The sequence below is a fragment of the Sceloporus undulatus genome, chromosome 6, assembly GCF_019175285.1.
Source record: "Sceloporus undulatus isolate JIND9_A2432 ecotype Alabama chromosome 6, SceUnd_v1.1, whole genome shotgun sequence".
In the NCBI taxonomy this organism is placed as follows: Eukaryota; Metazoa; Chordata; class Lepidosauria; order Squamata; family Phrynosomatidae; genus Sceloporus; species Sceloporus undulatus.
The window spans coordinates 89,603,205-89,624,890 of record NC_056527.1 but is presented as its reverse complement, the minus strand read 5'-3'; the positions used below and the strand labels follow the sequence as shown (position 1 = coordinate 89,624,890).

General features: G+C 41.3%; 1 protein-coding gene across 2 annotated transcripts; it reads left to right on the top strand.

Annotated features, from left to right (window-relative positions):
- The first annotated feature begins 5,982 nt into the window (after positions 1–5,982).
- Positions 5,983–21,286, top strand: LOC121934867 (keratin, type I cytoskeletal 17-like). 2 transcript variants are annotated; one of them, XM_042475773.1, is made up of 10 exons: positions 5,983–6,284; positions 10,129–10,257; positions 12,021–12,103; positions 13,564–13,720; positions 15,302–15,463; positions 17,059–17,184; positions 18,165–18,373; positions 19,038–19,066; positions 20,168–20,231; positions 21,000–21,060. In XM_042475773.1, exons 1-9 carry the CDS (start codon positions 6,033–6,035, stop codon positions 20,185–20,187), a joined length of 1,167 nt encoding a protein of 388 aa, XP_042331707.1. In that variant the 5' UTR covers positions 5,983–6,032; the 3' UTR covers positions 20,188–20,231; positions 21,000–21,060. The 2 variants fall into 2 exon arrangements, with proteins under 2 accessions (XP_042331707.1, XP_042331706.1); XM_042475772.1 differs by lacking the exon at positions 20,168–20,231 and having other exon boundaries at positions 21,000–21,286.
- The last annotated feature ends 400 nt before the right edge of the window (positions 21,287–21,686 follow it).

Below are 21,686 nucleotides of genomic sequence, written 5' to 3'. Positions count from 1 at the left end.
TAAAGATCATCATGACCTCTTAAAACATTTGTTGTTGTTGTTGTTGTGTGCCTTCAAGTCATTTCTGACTTATAGCAACCCTCTGGTGAACCTATCATGAGTTTTTCCTTGTAATGATTTGTTCAGAGGAAGTTTGTCATTGCCTTCCCCTGAGGCTGAGAGCATATGAATTGCCCAAGGTCACCCAGTGGGTTTTATGGTCGAGCTGGGAATCAAACTCTGGCTCTCCTTGATGCTAGATATAAAAATGCAAAACCCATATTCAGTGCAAGGAGTGTAGTGTATGCTAACACCCCCCTCTATTTCTCTAGAACTGGGAGCTTGGCTGGCCCAATTCTCAAAATAAGGTGTAGGAGTTGGGCAAAAAAGGTCAGGCTAATAGAAAACTAATCACCTTATCAAAGCTCCATTTGATTTGCTGCTCAGACCATAGGAAAACAGAGCTTTTTCCTGGAAGTCACATTAAGACCTGTATATGAATTTGGAGGGGAAAACAAAAAGTGGCTTCAGAGAATCAGCCTTGTCTGCACAGACACAATGCGTTGCATTGGTGTTTGTGTATGCTCTAATTCCCTACTGTTTAGATTCTCTTCTCTGCTTTCTATGATCTTTTAATGGCCTCCTGACAGGGTGAAATGAAACAGGTCTGGTTTTTCATATTTCCATGCCATGTAAAACACTGCACTTACCAAGTTTCTGCTTATTAAGCAACTGTAAAAAGTCACAGGATCTCAGTACTAATTATGGTGGAACTCAGTATTGCAAACGTTCCATAAATTAGTTGAGATGGATGCCCACAAATATATAGTGCAGGGGCGGGAACTGTCACTATGTGACTCATTGTTGTTTGACTACAACTCCCAACATTTCCTCACCATTTCTGAGTTCTCCAAACATTTCACTGGGTGTGCATTTGTTTTTTTTGCATGCCTTTAAAAACTAGGAAATGAATCCCTTCATTTTTGCTTTCTTTCCAAGCCAGAAAAGGCTTATGTCCTCAATTTATATGTGACTGCCACCAGGAAGAAAAGCTGGCAACCCTATATCAATGTGAAAACCCCACAATTTCACCAAAGGTCAAACAGAAACATCCTTTGTAGCAGAAACATCTGCTAACTGGAAATAAACAAGTCACAGTTTGATTCAAGGAACATGGTATTAAGCATCAGATAAGATCAATGCAATGGGATTAGTTCTAACTGCTCTTTATGAGAAGCTCAGGGAGAATGGCATGGACAGCCAACCACGACAAATCTCTGCAGGACTGGGCCTACCATTAGGTAATACAGTGGTTCCAGGACCCCCTGTGGATAGCAAAAATCCATGGATGGTCAAGTCCCATTAAATACAGTGGCATAGTAAAATGGTTTCCCTTACATAAAATGGCAAAATCAAACTTTGCTTTTTGGAATATGTACTTTTAAAAAATATTTTCAAGCCATGGATGGTTGAATATATGGATAAAGAATCCAAAGATAAGGAGGTCTGACTGTAGTCAAACTGTCTCAGTCTTCTTTACATGGATGGAGTAAGCATACTCTCCAACATTTTACAGATGAAAATTGTGACACATATGTCTAAGCAACATCAGCATGTGGTTAAGACGGCAAATGTTGCTGATGAGGAAGAGAACATATGTTAGAAGCAACTGAGCAGTTTGCTTTTGCCTGAGCTTACTGGGAAGGGCAAGGTTCCACTCCATCTCCTTGAGATAACTGCATGCAAACTACTTTCAGAAGTGTCATTAGAGTGGTGCAGGGAGTGCAGACTCCACCAAGTGATACCAAAGGTAATCAGGTGCCCCTTCTTCCCTGGCATCGCTTGATTATAGAGGCCTCTAAGCAAGTCCTGCATCTATCGAGTGAAGGTATGTTTCCTTATGACCCTAATGGAAAGACATTATGGGAGATGCTCCTTGGCTGCCATGATCTGAAAGTGGAGAGACCACATAGGCAGCCAGCCTTAGTTAGGAGTTGCAAACAGGAAGATTCCTTCACACCTATGAGACAGATTTATGACTAGGAGATGTTTCACAGATACAAGCCATTCTGGTATCCATAGTTTTCCCATGGCAGAGGATGCCTGTGGATCAAGTGATGTGTAAATTTGGTTTTGCTTTGATGTAGGACAACAACCCCACTGAGTACGTGACTAGAAACCTATTCAAGGTTCATTATTTCCTTTGTTCTAGGTTCCATGTTGGCAGCAGGCAGGCATTCTGTCAGTTTGCACCCCTTTTCCTATTTCCCTTCATTGTGTTGCTGCATCTACCTTGATTCCAAGGGAAACCATCTCAGGCAAGTTACCATTAGAAGGTATTGTGTTCTCTCTCTACTTTTCCTCCCTTTCTTCTATTAGCCTTGTGTGATTGCATGATTAAATGTATGTGTATGAGAGTGTGTCCCCCTGTGCATCAATAAACTAGCTTAAAATTCAAAGACTTTGCCTTTGTGTCAGTTCCTGGAAGCTCTGGTCTATTGGTATACAGGCTGGGATCCGATCCCAAAAAGGGTATTTGTAAGGAGCCCTATATTGGTGTGTTGAGCTAATTAATATTCCTAAAAATTTGAGCAATCATCCTTACACATCACTTGATCCATAGGCATCCTCTGTCATGGGAAAACTATGGATACCAGAATGGCTTGTATCTGTGAAACATCTCCTAGTCATAAACTGTCTCATAGGTGTGAAGGAATCTTCCTGTTTGCAACTCCTAACCCAGTCTTGTTACTGAATTCACAAAAATCAGGAGTCACTTTGGATTGGCTTTGGATCTGGCTCGGAAGTACTCCCCATAGATAGCAATCTATCATGTTTTAACGTGAATTCGCATGGTTGGACCAGGAGTGACTTCGGATTGGAGCTGCAAAACCTGTCATGTGATATTGTCTTTTGATGGGCCATTGTAAGTAAGCCTAATGCATTTTCAGAGATACACTCGGGAATGTGTTGTTGAAAGTGTTACTAATACATTGCCACGTAGTTTCCATGCATTTAAAAATGTTTGTGAAGCTAGTTCATGGAAAAAACCCATAGATGTTTCCAGGCATTGGAAAATTCCACATACCTGTGCTAATATTTCCACCCACCTACAATTCACTGAGTTTTACTTGCTGAAATATCCATATTTTTCAGTTTAGCACTCGTCCTTCCAGATTTTAACTGAGGAATTAGTGTGACTTTCAGAAAACCGTTTTCTGAAATAATTTCCAGAAAAGCCAATATGGGTTATGGAAAGTATTGGACTGAGATGTGGACGATCTCAGTTCTAGTCTCCATTCACATACCCTCCAATTGTCCTGATCTGGCAGGGACAGTTGGAATTAATCCTCTGTCATCCTATTTTTTCAACTGCTTCTAAAATGTCTCAGTTTCTTTCACCTTTTCCCACTTCCCTCTTGGTCCTCAGCTTACTTCAGTTGCTGCAAACTGAATTCAAAGTGCAAAAGTAGCTTGCATGCAACCCAGTGACGGGGGGACAGGAGGGCAGAGAAGAAGGTGCAGTGCCTGGCAATATAACCATTATTTGTATTATTTTGTACATTTGTATTATTGGAATATTAGTTTGGTGTAGTGGTTTGAGCATTGGACTAGAATCATAGAATCATAGAGTTGGAAGAGACCACAAGGGCCATCCAGCCCAACCCCATTCTGCCATGCAGGAAATCTCAATCAAAGCATCTCCAATGACAGATGGGCATCCAGCCTCTGCTTAAAGACCTCCAAGGAAGGAGACTCCACCACTCTCCGAGGAAGGAGTTTGTTCCACTGTCAAACAGCCCTTATTGTCCGGAAGTTCCACCTAATGTTGAGGTAGAATCTCTTTTCCTGCAGTTTGGATTCGTTGTTCCACGTTCTAGTCTATGGACTAGGATACTGGGAGACCAGGATTCAAATCCCAGCTCTGCCTTGGAAACTCACTTTGTGATCTTGGGTACTTCACAGTCTCTCAGCTTCAGAGGATGGCAGTGGCAATCCTTTTCTGAAGAAACTTGCTAAGAAAACCCAATGAATAGGTTAAACTTGGAGTTGCCCTAAGTTTGAAACAACATGAAGGCATGTAACAAAACAGTAGGGACATCTTTGTTTTAAAGATCTTGAACATCAAAAAGCATAATTACCACCAAAGAGATTATGAGACTAAACTAAAGTTTACTCTCACAATCTCTTTGATGGGAATGGGTCTACTATTGTTCTCTCTGCTTTGTTGTTGAAGAAGCAAGTACGGTAACTATCCTGAATTCTTTTACATTGGATAAGAAGGGTGGGTGGGATGGGGAATACCATGCTTGAAGAAGGACATTGTGCTCATACCCTAGACCAGAATTACCTGTTCCCATTTCATGCTGGACATTAAACACTTTTTGACTCATAGGTCATAACATCTCATGGAGTTTTAGCCCCAAAAGGTAATGCTTCCAGACATTGATGGTGGGGAAATTGCATTGGACTACAGATATTAAAATGCTGCATTAATACAAAGTGGCCATTAATCACATGTGAATGCTACAATAAGAAGGCTACATTTGATGGAAAACTGGTCTTATTCATTAAGAAAGAAATGTATTCATTACACATATATTCAAACTGGTCTTACTCATTAAGAAAGAAATGTTTTCTTTCGAATGAGGAATACCTTTGGTAATATTGCACAACACAATGAAGGATTTGTATTACAGCATGCCCTCAGCTTACGCGGAGGATCCATTCCAGACCCCCCTCCCCACGTAAGCCGAATTCCACGCATGCTCAAGCCCCATTGGAATGAATGGTACTTGTGTATGCGGCGGCACGGTAGTGCGCGTGCACCACGGACGTGTGCTCTATTCATTCCAATGGGATGTGCTGCCCCTTGCACCCTGTGCGCTCCTGCACGGGGTGCCCACATAGGCTTAAATCCACGTATGATGCGGCCGCACTGTATATATTACCTAGAACATGCCAAGGGAGTCGAGTGTGGTGTAGTGGTTTGAGTGTTGGACTCTGGAATCCAGGATTCAATTCCAGTCTCTGCCATGAAACCTACAGGGCAAGTCACACACTCTCAGCCTCAGGGGAAGGCAATGGCAAATCTTCCCTGAATAAATCTTGCCAAGAAAACCCATGAGCTTCAGAGTTACCATAAGTCAGAAATGACTCGAGGGCACATAACAACAACAGAACATGCCAAGGGCATAATAATGTTCCTTTCCCTCCCAAAGGATACTGATCAATAATGTCATTATTTGTGCATGTGTGAGCAAAGGTAATGCTGATATTTTTTTTAAAAAAAACCTTTTGTTGTCTCCTGGGGGGTGAGAGTTTGGCAAAAAATCATCTGGGGAGCATTTTCAGGGGCATTTTCCAAATGTTAAGCTATTTGCTTAGCCTTTCTCATAGATTTATACATAAAAGAAAGCATCTTAAAAGTAATGAACAATGTAATGAGCAATTCAGGAAATTCATTTTAAGAACTGGTAACATTAAAGGTAGCAAGTTTAGGAGTGGTGGTGGATAGCTTTTTAATTTGATATGCAATTAATTCGTTTTTAAAAAGCAACTTCATAATCTGTGGACAATGTCTGCACCTTATTTGTTCATTCCAGCCTGTTCTAGCAGGATGAAACCTGCATCCCCCCTTCTGCATCTGCTGCAAAAAACACATAAATTAAAGGTTGTTTTTTGTTTGTTTTTGGATCCACCCGTCCTATCTGGCTTCAGGATTACAAGGGGATGAGAAATGGTATGTTGGACATTTCATCTGGCCTGCTTCAGACATTGACAGATTGGCTGGGATCCAGAGTTAAGGTGTGGATTTTGCAATGGCCTTGTGAATTTGCTTTGGGGAGGAGGAAAGAAAATGACCCCGAGCTTGGTTTCCAAAACAGATGCCATTCTTGCTCATGTCCCTATGAAGAATGACCAGCTGACCCAGTAGGGGAAAGGCTGTGACTTAGTCCTGCCCTTCAGCTTGCCTATATTAAGGGGACTTTTTCCAAGGGTTCCACGGCTTGCTTGCAATCCTGTTTTGCTTGCTTTCCACCACCAGGACCATGGCAGCTGCATTCTCTAGCCGTAGCCTGTCTTTCTCTGGCAGTGTCCGTGGACCCAGAGGAGGGAGCATGCTTGGCCTAGCCAAGCCTCGGTCAACCTCAAACATCTATGGTATCATGAATGCCCTTCCACCCTCAGTCAAGGATGCACTGGCCATGCGTTATGGCGCTGCGGAGACAAATATCCTTGACATCAACCAAAAAGGCACTATGCAGAATTTGAATGATCGCCTGGCTGCATATCTAGAAAGGGTGAGTACCTGAAGAGTGTATCCTAGCAAACATTTAGCTGCATGGTAGGAAAATCAAGATACATGAAAGTTCCTAGTGCTAAAGAAGCAGCCATAATGAAAATATACCTGTTTATAGCTTTCAGACAGTGCTTTGGGATGCAGCTGAACAAAATGGCACCAGTGCTTGACTTTATGGATGGAATTTTCCTTCCAAGGTTGGAAGCGTTGCCTTTTTCCTGCTGGAACAGGATTTGGAAATGGATGACCCACTATATATTTTTGGATAGTGGCTCCCATGCAGGGATGACTGTGGCTGGTGGGAGTTGCAGTCACACAACTTTTGAAGTATGACATGTTCCCCACCTTGATTTAGTAAAAGGTATACTAAATGTATGCAGCCAGGTTACTTGATGAAGACATTTGGAGCGGGCATCTGTTAAGACTGCACATTTATGCATGGCTAAAGTAGTAAGATTTCCCGATCATTGAATGAAGAATGGTGAATGTTTTCACACTTGGAGCATGAATTTTTTAGCTAATGCAAGAGCACTCAGGGTTCTACCATGTTGTCTAACAAGTAGCACCCAAGATACAGGAATAAAATTTAGTGTATATAATTTGTGGTTATTTCCCATCAATTCAAGTTCAACTTATGGTAACCCTGTGAGTAAGAGACCACCAAGAGTCATTAGCTGCCCTGTTCAGGTCTTGCAAACTCAGGGCTGTGGTTTCTTGATTGAATCAAGTACCTAAATACCTAAAAATAGCAAGGTTTTTTTCTAATGCAAAATTAATATGATGAAGCACTTTCTATTTATGGTAGTACACAGTGGTTTTGCGGGGTAGTAGAGCACACACTGGATCATATGATTCATTTAGAGACAGGCTTAGAAGAGTTTGTGTATTTTTATCTATTTTGTTTTGACACTGACAGTATCTGATGTGGCATGGAAGGATAGTTTGGTTTATACATTTGTTCAGGTGAGCCCATAGGCTAGGATACTATGTTGGCTTCATTTTTTTTTAGCGTCTATTAAAGTTTGAGCAGGTAATTAATGATCAGTGTCTCACAGGGTGGTGCATAGTACTGCGGTCCTGCGGAGGTTAATGTCTGATACATGTGGAAGGGTCTAAAGTTCCACAACCTGGCCTTATAGGTTTGTAACATCAAAATTAAATACGTAGTTGTGAAGAGATGTGGCCTTTGCTGGGTCAGTTAGTGGAAATGATGTTCTCTAGGAAGAAGCATCCCCTGAAAAGATATTTCCTTAAGGAATCTTGGTTGGATTAGTGAGTGGCAAAAGACTTTCTTTTGGACAGTCCCTACCTTCTCTTCACAGAACTACAAATCCTAGGATCTTGGAAGCGTTTCCTTTTTGGACAATAGCTCCCAGAATCTCCCAGCTGGCATTGTTACTGGGAGTCATAGTATACAAAACCACCAAAGAAAACCTTCCCAAGATCTATCCAGATTCCAAGGAGATTACTTTCTTTCTTTATGGAGGCTAGGTTCAAAGCATGTCAAGTTCCAATTGTGAGGGTGTTTTAAAAAAATATTGCATATTTTTTTCTTGAAAGCAAGATATCCTTTATGTAGTAAATAGATCTAAATAAAGATTACATTTGTTGAAGAGTATTTCTGATAGCATTTTTTGGGGGGTAGGGGGCAGATTGGAAGACGCTCTTGAAGTTTTATCATGTATTATAAACTACAATAGCCACCTGTATGCATTTGTCTCAGAAGCTTTGTTCCAGATTTTCCAGATATCTGCTGTTCAGATGAAGGCTTTGTGAATTGTCTTTAAGGCTTTTGTTTTGTCCTTTAGCAACTTTATGCAGGACTAACTGGAGAAGGCCAAGAAATTTAAGCAGAACTTGGATAGTTACTTTTTGGACTATAGTAACCAGAATTCTCCAGCCTGCATGGCCAGTGGTCATGTTTCCTAGGGTGGATAGGAGCTGGAATCTGAATGGCTCTGGGATTTGTAGTCCAAAAAAGTAATTTCTTTCTCAAGCTGTGTTAAAGACAAGCCTTGATTGATCTAGCTCTGTGAGATAGTTGGCGGTAACTTCAGAAAAGCCCTTAGCCTGGTATTTATGATGATTGTTGGGAGTTTTGTTGAAAAATTAGGTTTGAACTTGGTAGCACTAGATTTAGTAAACATCTTGTCCGTTTTGATTGTCTATTTCTGTTGTTGACGACAACGCTTTATCATGGGGTTTTCTTTGCAAGATTTGTTCAGAGGAGGTTTCCCATTGCTTTCCTCTGAGGCTGAGAGCATGTGACTTGCCCAAGGTCACCCAGAGGGTTTCCTGGCCAAACTGAGAATCAAACTCTGATCTTCAGAGTCATAGTCCAACAATCGAAACCACTACACCATGCTGGCCCTCTTATTTTTAGTGAATTTATTTTTAGTGTATATTTTAATGAAGTTTTATTCATTTTAACTTAAAAAAATCTTATGGCTTTCTTAATTTTACCACAGTATCCTAAGGTTATGCGCAATACATTTGAACATAACTTTTGACAGAGAATTGCAAGGTTCCATAATAATAATAATAATAATAATAATAATAATAATAATAATAATAATAATAATTTGTTTTATTTATATACCGCTATTCCAAAGATCATAGCGGTGAACAGCAAGTAAGCTAATTAGCAAGTAATACTTTACCTTATACTAGTGCAGTCTTCCAGATGTGCTAGATTACAGTTCCCAGAATTCTAGCTAGTATGGCCAACAGCCAGCTGCTTGGGGATGATAGGAATTGTGGTCTATGTATCACATCTGGAGGACACCTGGTTGGGGAAGGTAGCACTAGTCAATATATTTGCACTGGCAGATTATAGATAATTTACAAAATCTGAAATCCTATATACACTTTTCTAGGACAAAAATCTTATTTAATTCAGTGTGTCTTTGGAGTTTATCACACCACTTCACCGTGACTGCATTAATGAAGGGAAGTGCATCCTGCCATATGTCCCTCCATTAGGGCAGCTGGGCTGTTTTTGGTCCCTCACATTCTCTTCCAGTGTCGGACAATGGGCCTGAACAGACAGGCCAAAATAAAGCTGCGTCAGGTTACTTTGGAGGTATGCTATTTAAATGATGCATGCACTTTATTCCTTTAACTGCTATGGTTGGCTTCTGTGGAATCCTGGGATTTGCAATTTGGGGAGGGACATTTTGATTTCTCAGCCAGAGAGCTCTTAGGTCTCGCTAAACCACAAACCCCAGAATTTCACAGGAGGCAGGCATAGCAGTCAAACTGGAATAACAGTGCTGTAATAGTGTAGTGTGATATTGTCCTCGTCATTAACCATGTCTCCCAGCCCTATGTCCTACCATGCATGGCTTCCGTGTGTGTGTGCTTGTAGTTTATTTGGTTTTTTAAAAAAGCAATTCTGGAATTATGCAAATGTGGTTTAACAAAAAATAAAAATAAAAAAAATGGAAAGGAAAGGAAAGGTAAAAAAAGATGACTGTTCTTGCATAGCGATGGGGAGGAGGGCAGACTGAGAAGAGATACTGACGCTATGTAATCACACAATCCTGGAACTGCCGCGGGAGTAACTTATCATTCCTGAGGACTAGTGACACTCAGCACTATTGGGATCTTATTGATTGTTTTTTCTAGGCATTGTTTGATAATAGCGTCTTTGATCGCCAAAGACGCTATTATCAAACTTTTATGGCTGTTTAAAGGCTGCATGTTGCATATCTATCTGAGCTACCAAAAGCTCCCTCTAGTGTCAAGCAGCAGGGATAGAGCTCTCACTTTAGAGATTCTTTACTCTCATGTATTTTAACATGAAATCATCACCTAGCCTGACTTTCCCCTTGTCATTGTACCAGGTACGTTCTCTTGAGGAAGCTAATGCACAACTGGAGCAGAACATCAGGGAAATCTATGTGAAGCGAGCATCAGCTGGTGGTCCAGATCTGAGTGGTTACTTCAGTACCCTTTCGGAGCTGAAGTCTAAGGTATGAAGATGGTGATGATGGCGATGATGTGTTAGGATGCGTGGGTGGGGCTTTGACCTTTCAACTCCAATTCCCAGCAGCCTGAGTAATCATAGTCAACGTTAAGGTCAAATTGCCTTGACTCTTGGTTTTGGTGTTTTTAAATTTAAAGTGTTGTTTTTGTTAATGATGCTAACAGATGCTGTGGGTGAGATCCAAAACACTTGGGTGGTCAGAACTTCCACTTGTGTGATAGGTTAGGTTATCCACAGCTGGAGTCAAGATGTTAGCGGATGTGTTGTTGTTTTCATGCACCTTCACGTTGACTCTGACTTATGGTGACTTTTTCATAGGGTTTTCTTGGCAAGATTTGTTCAGAAGGGGGTTGCCATTGACTTTCTCTGAGGTTGAAAGAGGGTGACTAACCCCAGTGAGTTTCTATGGCTGAATGAAATTGGAATCCTGTTCTACTAGAGTCTTAGTCCACCCCTCAAATCTCTGCTGTCACTCAGTATGAGAGGGACTATTGAGGGAACTGGCCCTGCTGCAGCAAAGTCAGGAAGGGCTCTGTTGGCCTTTCTCACCCCACAACAGGCGAAAGGTGTGACCAGTGTCACCCACTTCTGGGGTGTCACCTGGTGCAGGCCACACCCTCTGCACCCCTAGTGATGCCACACTGTTTCTATTGTTTGGTGATGTGCAGCTGCATTAAGTAAATTTTCTTTTGAAGACTTTGGCCCATGTGTCTAAGCTGCAGACCTTTCTATACACTTTGCTTTCTTGGAAAAAGACATTCTCTTGGAGATCCCCCTCTACTTTCTTTTCACAGAATTACAGCTCCCAGGATTTTCTGGGAAGAAGAAAAGACATAGGGGCTGTATAAACTGGCACTTTGTTCTGGCCTGTATGCACACTAGGGCTGAGCATCCATACACTCAAAGTCCTTGTTGCGCTGCCCGGGCGCCATTATGGTGCGTGACCTTCCACATGGCACACCCCATGATGATGAGGCTGGAACCTTTTACAGAACACCTTTAGTAAAGGAGAATATTTTGGTGAAATTCTTACTTTATGGATTTCTTCTACATTTCTTGCCCTAGCCTAGTGCATTGTAGCATCTTTTACACAGTTTTGAATTCACATAGAATCAAAACACGGGGCATTTTCATTAACAGAGACATTTAAATTATTTTTCACCCTCTACCTCCTACATCCTGGTTTCTGCTGATCTTAGCTGTAGTCCTCACAATATGAGCTTGAACAGGCAGTTAGGTCCAGTTAACTTTACAAAAGACCGGTTCCTGGGGGAAGATGTAAAATGAAATTCTGTTGGTGGATTATGCTGGCATAACTCAGTTACATCTTTTTAAAAGTGTTGTGCAAGGAGGTATCCAGAACCTACTTCTGCAACATTTCTGCTGTTGGTTTGCAAGGGTAGTAGGGGATTCCTGAGTGCAGCTATACCTTGCGAGCCCAGGGAAGAAACAGCAGATTTCATAAACACTCTTGCAACTTCCAGTGCAAGTACACTGCTAGAAATGTGTTTCCCACTAGCAAGTAAATAGGTTCCTGGTCCTAGGCTGCAACTGATTAGTTAATGTGCATGTCTGGATTCTTCTTATGAGCATGTCTATGTCAACTACCAGGATGAATGCTTGTTCTTTAGTCATTATCCAGAATTGGTTAAAAATGACTAACTGGTGGGTGGACCTCAATTTCCTTTTGCTACCTGTTCTCTACGATTTCACTATGGAACCTCACCACCTTCTTTTGTCTCTCTCTAGATTGAACAGGCGACCCTGAATAATGCTGGGCTGCTCTTACAGATAGACAATGCCAAACTTGCTGCTGACGATTTCAGAGTGAAGTAAGACTTCTTCATGAACACTGTTCCCCCACCTCTTATTTCATGTATTCAGTATTATTACTTTTGTTGTTGTTAACTGCTCTCAAGTTGAGTTTGACTTGTGGTGATCCTATGAATAAGAGACCTTCAACTCACCCTATTATCAACAGTTTTGTTGGGGTCTTGAAGCACCTCTGTTGGTAAGCCACCTGTACTTCCTGGTGATTTATTTCACCCAGGTGCACTGAGTGTAGCTTCCATTTCACTTTCTAAAATTGTAGGTTCATCTTCAATTGGCTCTTTGAATGAATCTGTCATCCTTGCATCTCTTTTACATAATTCTTCAGTATATTGTTTCCATTGTTCTTTTATTTCTTTTTGGTCATAATTGGTTTTAGGGATAGAGTTGCCTGGACATTTAAAAAGCACACACAGAGATCTGTTTCCAATTTTTAAACTGTATATATACATAAATACATTTGTATTTATTTCTGTATTTGATTCTATACATATCAGCATTCTGACATGTAGAAACTTGCTGGAAAGTCTCATAATCATTACTCTGTAATTACAGCATGAAATCCAGTGATAAGCAGTGCATGGAGGATATCATGCCAGTTATTTCTTATCTTCAGCTTGTGAATGGATTGAGTCTTTTGTATAATAAAGCCTATACTGAAGGCCTGAACAACATACAGAGACTGAGAACAAACTCAGAGGACATGATTCCTCTTCCTCTCTATCTTTACTGATTATTCTTGGAATAATAATAATAATATTGAGTAAATGTGGCATAGTGGCTTGATTGTTGAACTATGACTCTGGAGACCAGGGTTTGATTCCCACCTTGGCCATATGAACCCACTGGGTGACCTTGGGAAAGTCATATGCTCTCAGCCTCAGAGGAGAGCAATGAGAAATCTCCTCTGGACAAATTTTGTCAAGAAAACCCCATGATAGGATTGCCTTAGGGTCACCATAAATTGGAAACGATTTGAAGGCACACAATACACCCATACACAAACCATGGTCAAGTGATCAAATTTATAAGGTGGAAAATCTGCTTTAGAAATAGTCACTTCCTATTCATAGACCTAGTATCTACTTCTTTATTTATTAATGAATAACTGTTCATGTTGCTGACATTATGCAGGCCTATATTATCATCAAGTGCATTTTCCAGATATATGGTCTTGGAGTACCGTACTATTGCTGGAAATAGATGTTGTTATTGTTGTTGTCCTTCTGAGCATTCAAGATGATGCTGACTTGTGACAACACCATCACAGAGTTTTCTAGGCAAGATTTATTCAGAGGAGATTTGCATTGCTTTCCTCTGAGGCTGAGGAATGTGACTTACCCAAGTCACTTGGGGTTTCTATGGCTGAGTGAGGATTGGAACCCTGGTCTCCCAGAGTCCTAATCTAACACTGAACACTACACCATGCTTGCTCTCTATAAAGACCCCTTTGTCCTCATAGGTTGGAATCTGAAGTGGCCATGCGTCTGTCTGTGGAAGGTGACTTGAGTGGACTACGTAAGGTCCTGGAGGAGGTAAATGCAAGCCGGGCTAGCTTGCAGGTGCAGGTGGACAATCTACAAGAGGAACTGGCCTACCTTAAGAGAAACCATAAGGAGGTGAGTTATGTTTACTTGCGTTATGCAGAGGTGGTTAAGCTAGGACTTAGCACCAAATGGGATACTTGCTGGATATATTTTGCTCTTCATTACTTATCTCAGTATTACATGGAAACCCTGAAAGCAGTTGTTGTGGACCTTGGGGCACCCTCATGGTCAAATGCCCTGTAGGGAGCATGATAATATCTTTGTAACATTTTGGACCCCCAGCTAGATTTTATGTATTTATCCTCCGCAATTTGGTAAAACAGAAACCTAGAAACCTAAGTAAAGAAAATATCACAATACTTTTTAAAAATTTGGGCAATTCCTCCATATGAGGAAGTCATTATGTTCTTGTAGTAATGTTGTTATGATATTTGTAGTGGTGGGTTTGTTTAGAGGGTGGTCAATGTTGAATGTATGTATTGTATTATATTGGTACTGTTATGAATGTTTTATGTAGTCATATATGTATATATATATATATATATATATATATATATATATGGTAAACTTTAATAAAGATTAAATATAAAAAAAGTATTTCATAAAAAAGTGGTTTGTACATCCAGTTGGTGCACAGCAGACTATCATTTCTTGTATGTCCAGTGATTAGGCATGAATGCTGTTGCTTGTATAGCCAAAATTTCACTACTTGCACACTAAAACAGAAGTGTCGATCATGTGACCCATGATCATCATATGGTCTCAAGGGCATTTTTTGTGGTTATTGAATCTCCTTGGCTCTTTTCCCCAGACAAGAAAGAGAATTGACATTCTTAGAAGCTGCTCCTAGAAGGGCACTGGGGATCCTAGATAGATAGATAGATAGAGAATGCGCAAACCTTGAGTTTGCCATTTTATATAAGAGGAATCATTTTAACATGCCATTGAATATAATGGGATTGGAGCATCCATACATTTTGGTTTCCAAGGGGGAGGGGGGAGTTGTCCTGGAAGGAACCAAACCCTTGTGGATACCAAGGGGCTGCTGTAAGTATTTCTAAGTGTTTGAGTCTATCTCCAGTGTTTTCCCCTCAAAACTACAGGTGAACCAGTTTTGAAGGGGACCTCCTTCAATAATTTCATTTGCGGAAAGGGTATGCTGTAACGGATCTGGGAGAGGGGAATGTAGCTCATGAGTTACCAAAGTGGAGGTCTTAGCAGGCATGGTAGAGCTTTGAGGACTGCAATAATACAAAAATGTGTGTGCATATGTTGGTGGTGGTGGGGAGAGAGGATGGGTGTGGAGTCTCAAAAATAGTCCAGGGAGGACACTGTGTGTAACGGGCATGAAATGCTGACTGAATCTTGTGCAAGGTGGGTGAGATGAGGCACAGAATGGAATATGATGGCAGAAGACAAGGCAGACCAGCTGCGAGTACAGTGTTCAGTGTACTCTCCTCTGTAAGGTTTACTTTTAGGACTCATCAATAACAGTTCTAATTATTTTAATTAAATACATAGCTGGGACATGGCATTAATGGCTGGCATCTGTATCCATCCAACCCTTGTCCCTTGTAACATCTGGTTGATTCCTCAGTGATTATGTAATTGATTATGTAATAACAAACCTGCTTTTCAACCCTTTTCCCTCAGGAAGTGACTTCTCTCCAGGGACGGCTGGGGGGCACTGTCAATGTGGAAGTGGACTCCATGCCTGGTGCTGACCTACAGAAAGTTCTGGCTGAGATCCGTGATCAGTATGAAGATGTTACAGAGAAGAACCGCCAGGAAGCTGAGGCACTGCACAAAGCCCAGGTTTGGAAAGAACAGTCAAAAAGGGCTAATTTCAAGTGTGTGTGGCTATTTACCAACATGAGGTGATCACATGCACAGAGGGAGGGATCCATAAAAGCAGGAAAGAGATAGGATGTAAAAATAGGTGTTGAGGTTTTTGATTCTGAGATTTTATATATTATTCGTTTACTTAAGAGTTATATCTCTGTGCTCCAATGAACTCCTCTTTCCCCTTTTATACTCACAACATCTTGTGAAGTGGATCAAATCAAAATAGAGTGATTGGGTCAAAGTCAGCTAATCTGTTTCATGGCTGAATATGGACTGCAACCTGTATTTCCAAAATCCAAGTTCATCATCTTAACCATATCATAACTCTGAGCTGCTGTCTGTTGCAGCCTCTGCCTGTTCCAGGCAGGCTATTTACACCCCAAATCCACAAAACAGCTATACCTTTATTGGCCAACCAAATGCACAAAACACATGATGCAATCTTTCAAAGCTCCACTGTCTTCTTTTTCAGGCAAAAGTGTTAACAATTAAATGGGAGAAAGAAAGACAACTGACGATGTTAGAATCATATGCCTGCATTTTATCAAGGTGTTGTTATATCTGCTCTCAGTTACGATGGTAGGGAGGGATATCCATGTAGGCAGAGGCCATTACTCCTCCTTGGCTATGTGATCTGTGAGAGGCAAAGAGGAAATAAAATTTAAAGTCCATTAGCAACACAGTAATAAACTTCCTTTGATATCCAGGTTGCTTCTCTCCTGTGTCAGGCTGCCAGCACCTATCCTGTGCATTTTGGCTGGCCAATAAAAGTATCACTGCCTTCCATGTCAGTGGGATGGTTAATCTGCTCTAGTATTAAGCCCAAACTTTAAAGGAGCTATCCATGGGGCCAGATCTATTTGGGAGATAGAGTTCAGCACCCAGAGTGTCATATTATAAACTGTCATTGTGTATTCATTTTTTGTAAAAGTTTTTAATTTATTCTTCTGGAAGCTGCCTTGGGTTCAGTCCTGGGAAAAAGTCAGTAAACAAACAAACAAATAAACAAATAAATAAATTCATTTTTACTTCTCCACCATTCAGGGGGAGGGCCTTGTTGTCAAACAGAAAGGTAGTGGGGGTTCAACCTTTTAAATGAACTAGGTGGTGATACTGCTTTATGAGATCATGAAGTCTTTTCCAGTTGCAGTTTCCAGTAAGAGCAGCTTCTTTAACTTCCTGCAGTCACTTCTTGGAAGTGTTGAAGGTTCAAATAACTTTTCTTTCCTTTCCTTTCTCAGTCCTAAGTTTCTAGTCCTTATTACTGTGAAGGTGAAGTTTAAGAACTTTTAGGGAGTGACCATGGCTTTGTGATGACAAATGATGGAAACACAATTAGTGGATAGGAACGAGAAGGGGAGGGTCTTTATTTTTTTCCCCATTGCTTTGTGCCTCTTTTTGTTATAAAAATTGTAAGACAAGAAAGCAAACAAATTCTTGTAACTTACACAGTGTGCTTAGGTTGCAAAACTTTGGGATTTTGATTTGATATAATTAAACACCCTTTGAGATAAGCTGTTAATATGGGATACTCATGGGAACGGATGCCCTCTTCTCTGCTGCAGTGTGATGCACTCAACCAGGAGGTTGCTGTCAGTTCTGAAGCCCTCCAGGCTGCCCAGATGAAGATCATAGAGCTGAAACGGTTGGCCCAGGCCTTGGAGATTGAGCTACAGTCCCTCCGGAGCACGGTCAGTATTAAGGATTTTTCCAAGGTTTGGGCAACTATAGGAACTGGGGCTCCTGAAGGTTGTACCTCCCATGGGAAGCATTTTTTTTTTTGGTTGCTTTAAAATAGCCAGTAGCATTCCCAAACCTTGAGGTAGATTGCTACTGGCTGGATTTTCTCATTTCCAGTGATTCTGTCTCACTTTAAGTCCAGTATACGCCATGGAGTTTATCAAATGGGAGGAATTTCTCTTAATTTCGAATGAAAAAAAAGTGGGGCCAGAACGCATTCACGTGATTTTGCTAGTTTAGTGAATTTACGTGAATGCGAATTGCGTTAGAACTGGCTTCCCATTGCCCGAAAATGGCATGGCATTTCCCAAATTTGTGTGTGCTAGTCTGTCACGCAATAACATGAAACCACATGATTGCATTCAGACTGACTTCCCATTGCCTGAGTAAACTCCCATGTTATGTACCCAGTAATGGCACTGGTAACAACCTAACTGATGCTGGTATAATGAGTAGCACAGTGACATCCTTTTTAAAAATTATGTTCTAAATACAATGATCTCAGCAAAGAGACCAGTGTGGAAAAAAATCCACAGGGGTGGAATATGAAATGATAAAATTTGGTGGAAAAGAGGAGAAGAGAATGGACAGTGCAAGGGGGAGAAACGACAAAAGTTCAGAGCAAGGTGATAATGGCCTTGAGACAGAGAGCTTAAGTACAAGAACCTTCAAATGAGAGTGATACATGACATGTAATACTTCACTGTAGAGTCTTAAGTCATAGGATTTGATGGCTAGGTCATAGGAAAGCTAACATGATTGCAGTTCCTCATCAGACTTCCCATTGTGAGCATGCAGACTCATAATTTTCTTGCACCCTTTTCTCCAGGCCTAACAAGCTTACTCTGACTCTTTATCCACTCCCTGCTTTTTTGGGGGGGGGGAAGGCTATAGTTTATGTGAGACCTTCACAACACTTTTTTATTTTCAGAAAATAGCCCTGGAGGGTACCCTGACAGAGACTGAATCCCGCTATGGGATGGAACTGTCACGGCTGCGTGATCTGATCTCTGCTAGGGAGGCAGAGCTGCTACACCTGAGATCTGATGTCCAGAACCAAGCTGAGGATTACAAGCGGCTGATGGATATCAAGAACAGACTGGAACAGGAGATTGCCACTTACCGGCGCCTTCTGGAAGGGTAAGAGGTGGCAGGGAAGGTAGGCATGATATGTCCTGCTGGCACTGTTTGGCAATCAATCCATCTTTTTCCAACTTCAGAGGCAGGTGTGGATCATTTTGCAGAAAGGTGGGTTGAGGCTGTGGAAACAGTGGTTTGTCTAAGGCCATCCATATGTGTTCATGGATGAAGTCAGGTTTGGACTATGAACCTCTTGAAAAGGTTCTTCACAGAATGCAGAATGTGGAGGGGCTGATGTCTAAGGGCACTGAAAATTTACTGTCTTCCTTGTAACAAGGAGCTCAGCTCTCATGCTTGAATCACGTGAAGCTGTCTCCTTAGTGAATGAAACTCATATAGTGTTCCCAATTCATACAGAGGACAAAGTATTTTGCACTCATTCAGTGAGAAGACTGGGGGCAGCTTACTCATACACAAAGAATTTTATATTTGTTATGTGAATATAGGTTTAGGCTGATAGGTAGGAGAATTCAGGAGAGGAACTGGGTAAGGCACAAAAAACCTTTCTGTTTAAAAGCCTAGGGATCTTTCATCTCTTGCATGTGACCATCATGTGGCCCATGGAGGTCTGTGGGCTCTGTCCTTTCCAAAGTCCCACTCCTGGAGGTGTCCTCATATACTGTAGTGTCCTTAACTGAACAAGTATTCTTTTCCTCCTTTTTAGGTCAGATGCTGAACCACCACCTACCCCAGGTAAGGTTCACAGTTTGGAAAGTTAATTTTAAGACAAATGAATATAATGACATCTCAGGCTGAGCAATGGTATGATGGTGTGCTGAGTCCCACTGCTTTGCTATGGGTGGCTTCAACATATCCTTATATTCATCCTTCTAAACAGTCACAGTTGCCCTTTCATGAAATCTGCATATACTTGCATATGTCCAGGCTGAAATCTGTATATGTTTGCATGTATATACACTGAGAACATATCATCAATTTGGACAATTTTGGAATGAAACTCTACTAACTTTTATTGCTGTAAATTTAGATGCATTAAAGTAAGATTGCTAATTTCTGACTGCATTTATAACCTCCCGCATGTCACCATCCCTCTGGATTGAATGGGTTTGAAAGTCTAGGCCATTAGTTCCCACTTTTGGGAGGGGGAGGTTCTCCAGATACCGGACTACAGTTCCAAGACTTCTTGCCTATTGTTAATGCTGGGCTGCCTCTGGGACCCAAAGTTTGGGAACCACTGAGTGGAGAACCTGTAGTCCACCACAGTTGCTGGACTCCAGTTCTTCATTAGTTCCAGCCAGCTAGGCTGATAATTAGGGGAAATGGGACTCATAATCCAACAAACACTGCCCACCTCTTTACTGTTTTGAATAAAGAGATGGTGTAGAGGTAATTTTTAATGGGATTTGGCATACTTGGTTTGTCCTCATTCAATTAATTTTTTTGAAGATATCCAGAACAGTTTATGCACACAATATAAATAAGTTGCCATCTCGTTTTAATTGTCATTGGCCTCAATTAGAAACTCTTTGCCACTGGTGAGTCTCTGTCAAAAAATTGTCACTATCTCCAGAAAACTACTTCCCCTCACTGTTTTTTGGCCGAGGTTGCAGAAGTGATGATGGTTAAACCAACTTAAAACCCGGGTTCTGTTCAAGTATCCTGTAGTCTAGGTAAAATCAACTTGCTAGCCCCTTTCACTTTGTTGCTGCACTCTAGGTATGGCAGAAATCAACCGCTTGAAGAGGAGAGTCTCTTGGGTGTTTACACACAAGGGAAAGAATGACAGTGTGCTCTTTTCCTCATATGTTTACTTTAATCTATATGTTGATGCAGATCCATTTGGTGAATTGTGATGTGATGCAGACTGTTTGGAATGTAATTCAAGGCAGTGCTGGGGGTAAGGGAAAACTAATTTTGGTGGATGGTGGAGAAAATAAATCAGTATGCGTGGAATGATTCTGCAGTCATGAAGCAAACAATATCCCCAACCCTCACTCACCCAATTAGTTGATCTGTAAATGAATCAGCTGTGAATCAGACAAGAGTATTTACAGGTCAAGTTTTGCTGTAGGACATGTCCACTAGGGGGCAGTATGACCCTTTTCAAACAGACTTTCAGTGATAAGAGACCAGACAACTTATCTGGGGTGGCCTGTTGCCCAGATAGCCACGTACAATAATATCCAAACCCCATAAAACAGTGATATTGAGACAACTACAATGCATAAAGTATATATTGCAAGCTTTCAACGCTCCATACGCAGTGCATCACCACTAATATCTTGACAGAATGCTGGCCTTTCTCCATGCATTTGGTCTTTGCACCATTGGCCAGACTACAGGCAGGGGTGGGCAAAGTATGATTCTCCAGATATTGTTGGACTGAAATTCTTATGAACCATCCCTATGCCTGAAGTTCCCAGCTTCCATGTCAGTTGGAAGCCAGGAACTCCAGCATATAGGGTTTTTTCTGTTCCTTAACTGGGGACTTACTTAAATACTTTGCTGAAGATTCAAAGGACAAGCCTAGAATGTATTTTAGGAGACCAGCCCTTGCTCAGATTGTCTCTTCATTAAGCTCTGGCTACTGTCCTTTTGGGCATTTTGGTTTTTCCATATTTGCTTCTCCTCAAACTCAGCACTTTATGTCACCCCTTCCCTACAGAGCCCACCGCAAGCCGTCGGGTGAAAACTCTGATCGAGGAGCTGGTAGATGGCAAAGTGGTGTCCTCTCGTGTGGAGGAGGTAGAGCACCCACTCTGAATGATGTTGATGTGGCATCCAAAGTAATCACAGAGCACTGGTGGTGGTGATGGTGAAGGGAAGCTCAGTTCTATATAACTTGTTCCCAGTGAGTTGATTCCACTGCTATAGACATCAGTCTGCAAATAAAGCAAAATCTTTCCCACTGAATCAATTCTACACTAAAGATATCCATCTGCAAATAAAGCAAAAAAGGAACTGCTTTGCTGTGATTTTTGTTGTTGAAACTACACACCTGTGTTTGAGGACTTTGAATCAATTACGTACCACATTTCTCCTTCATCCACATATCCTTTGATACTCATTGACTACATTCCCCCTCTATTACTTTCAGTTTGGAAGGGACAATGAAAACAGACAAATAGTCTGACCTGGCATAAAGCAAGTGGCTTCATGTATTCCCATCCTGGTCTCCATTGCTATTGAACCTGACCTAGAGCCAAAATTAGATGTTGAATGTATTTCTTACACATTCCCAACCCTTTCAGTTAAAAAGTAGTGGGCAGGAGGATGGACTTGATAGTAAAAGGAGGAGGGGGGAAAGTGGTGTTCAATCTGCTATGCAAGTTACACCAGTCACAGAGCCAAG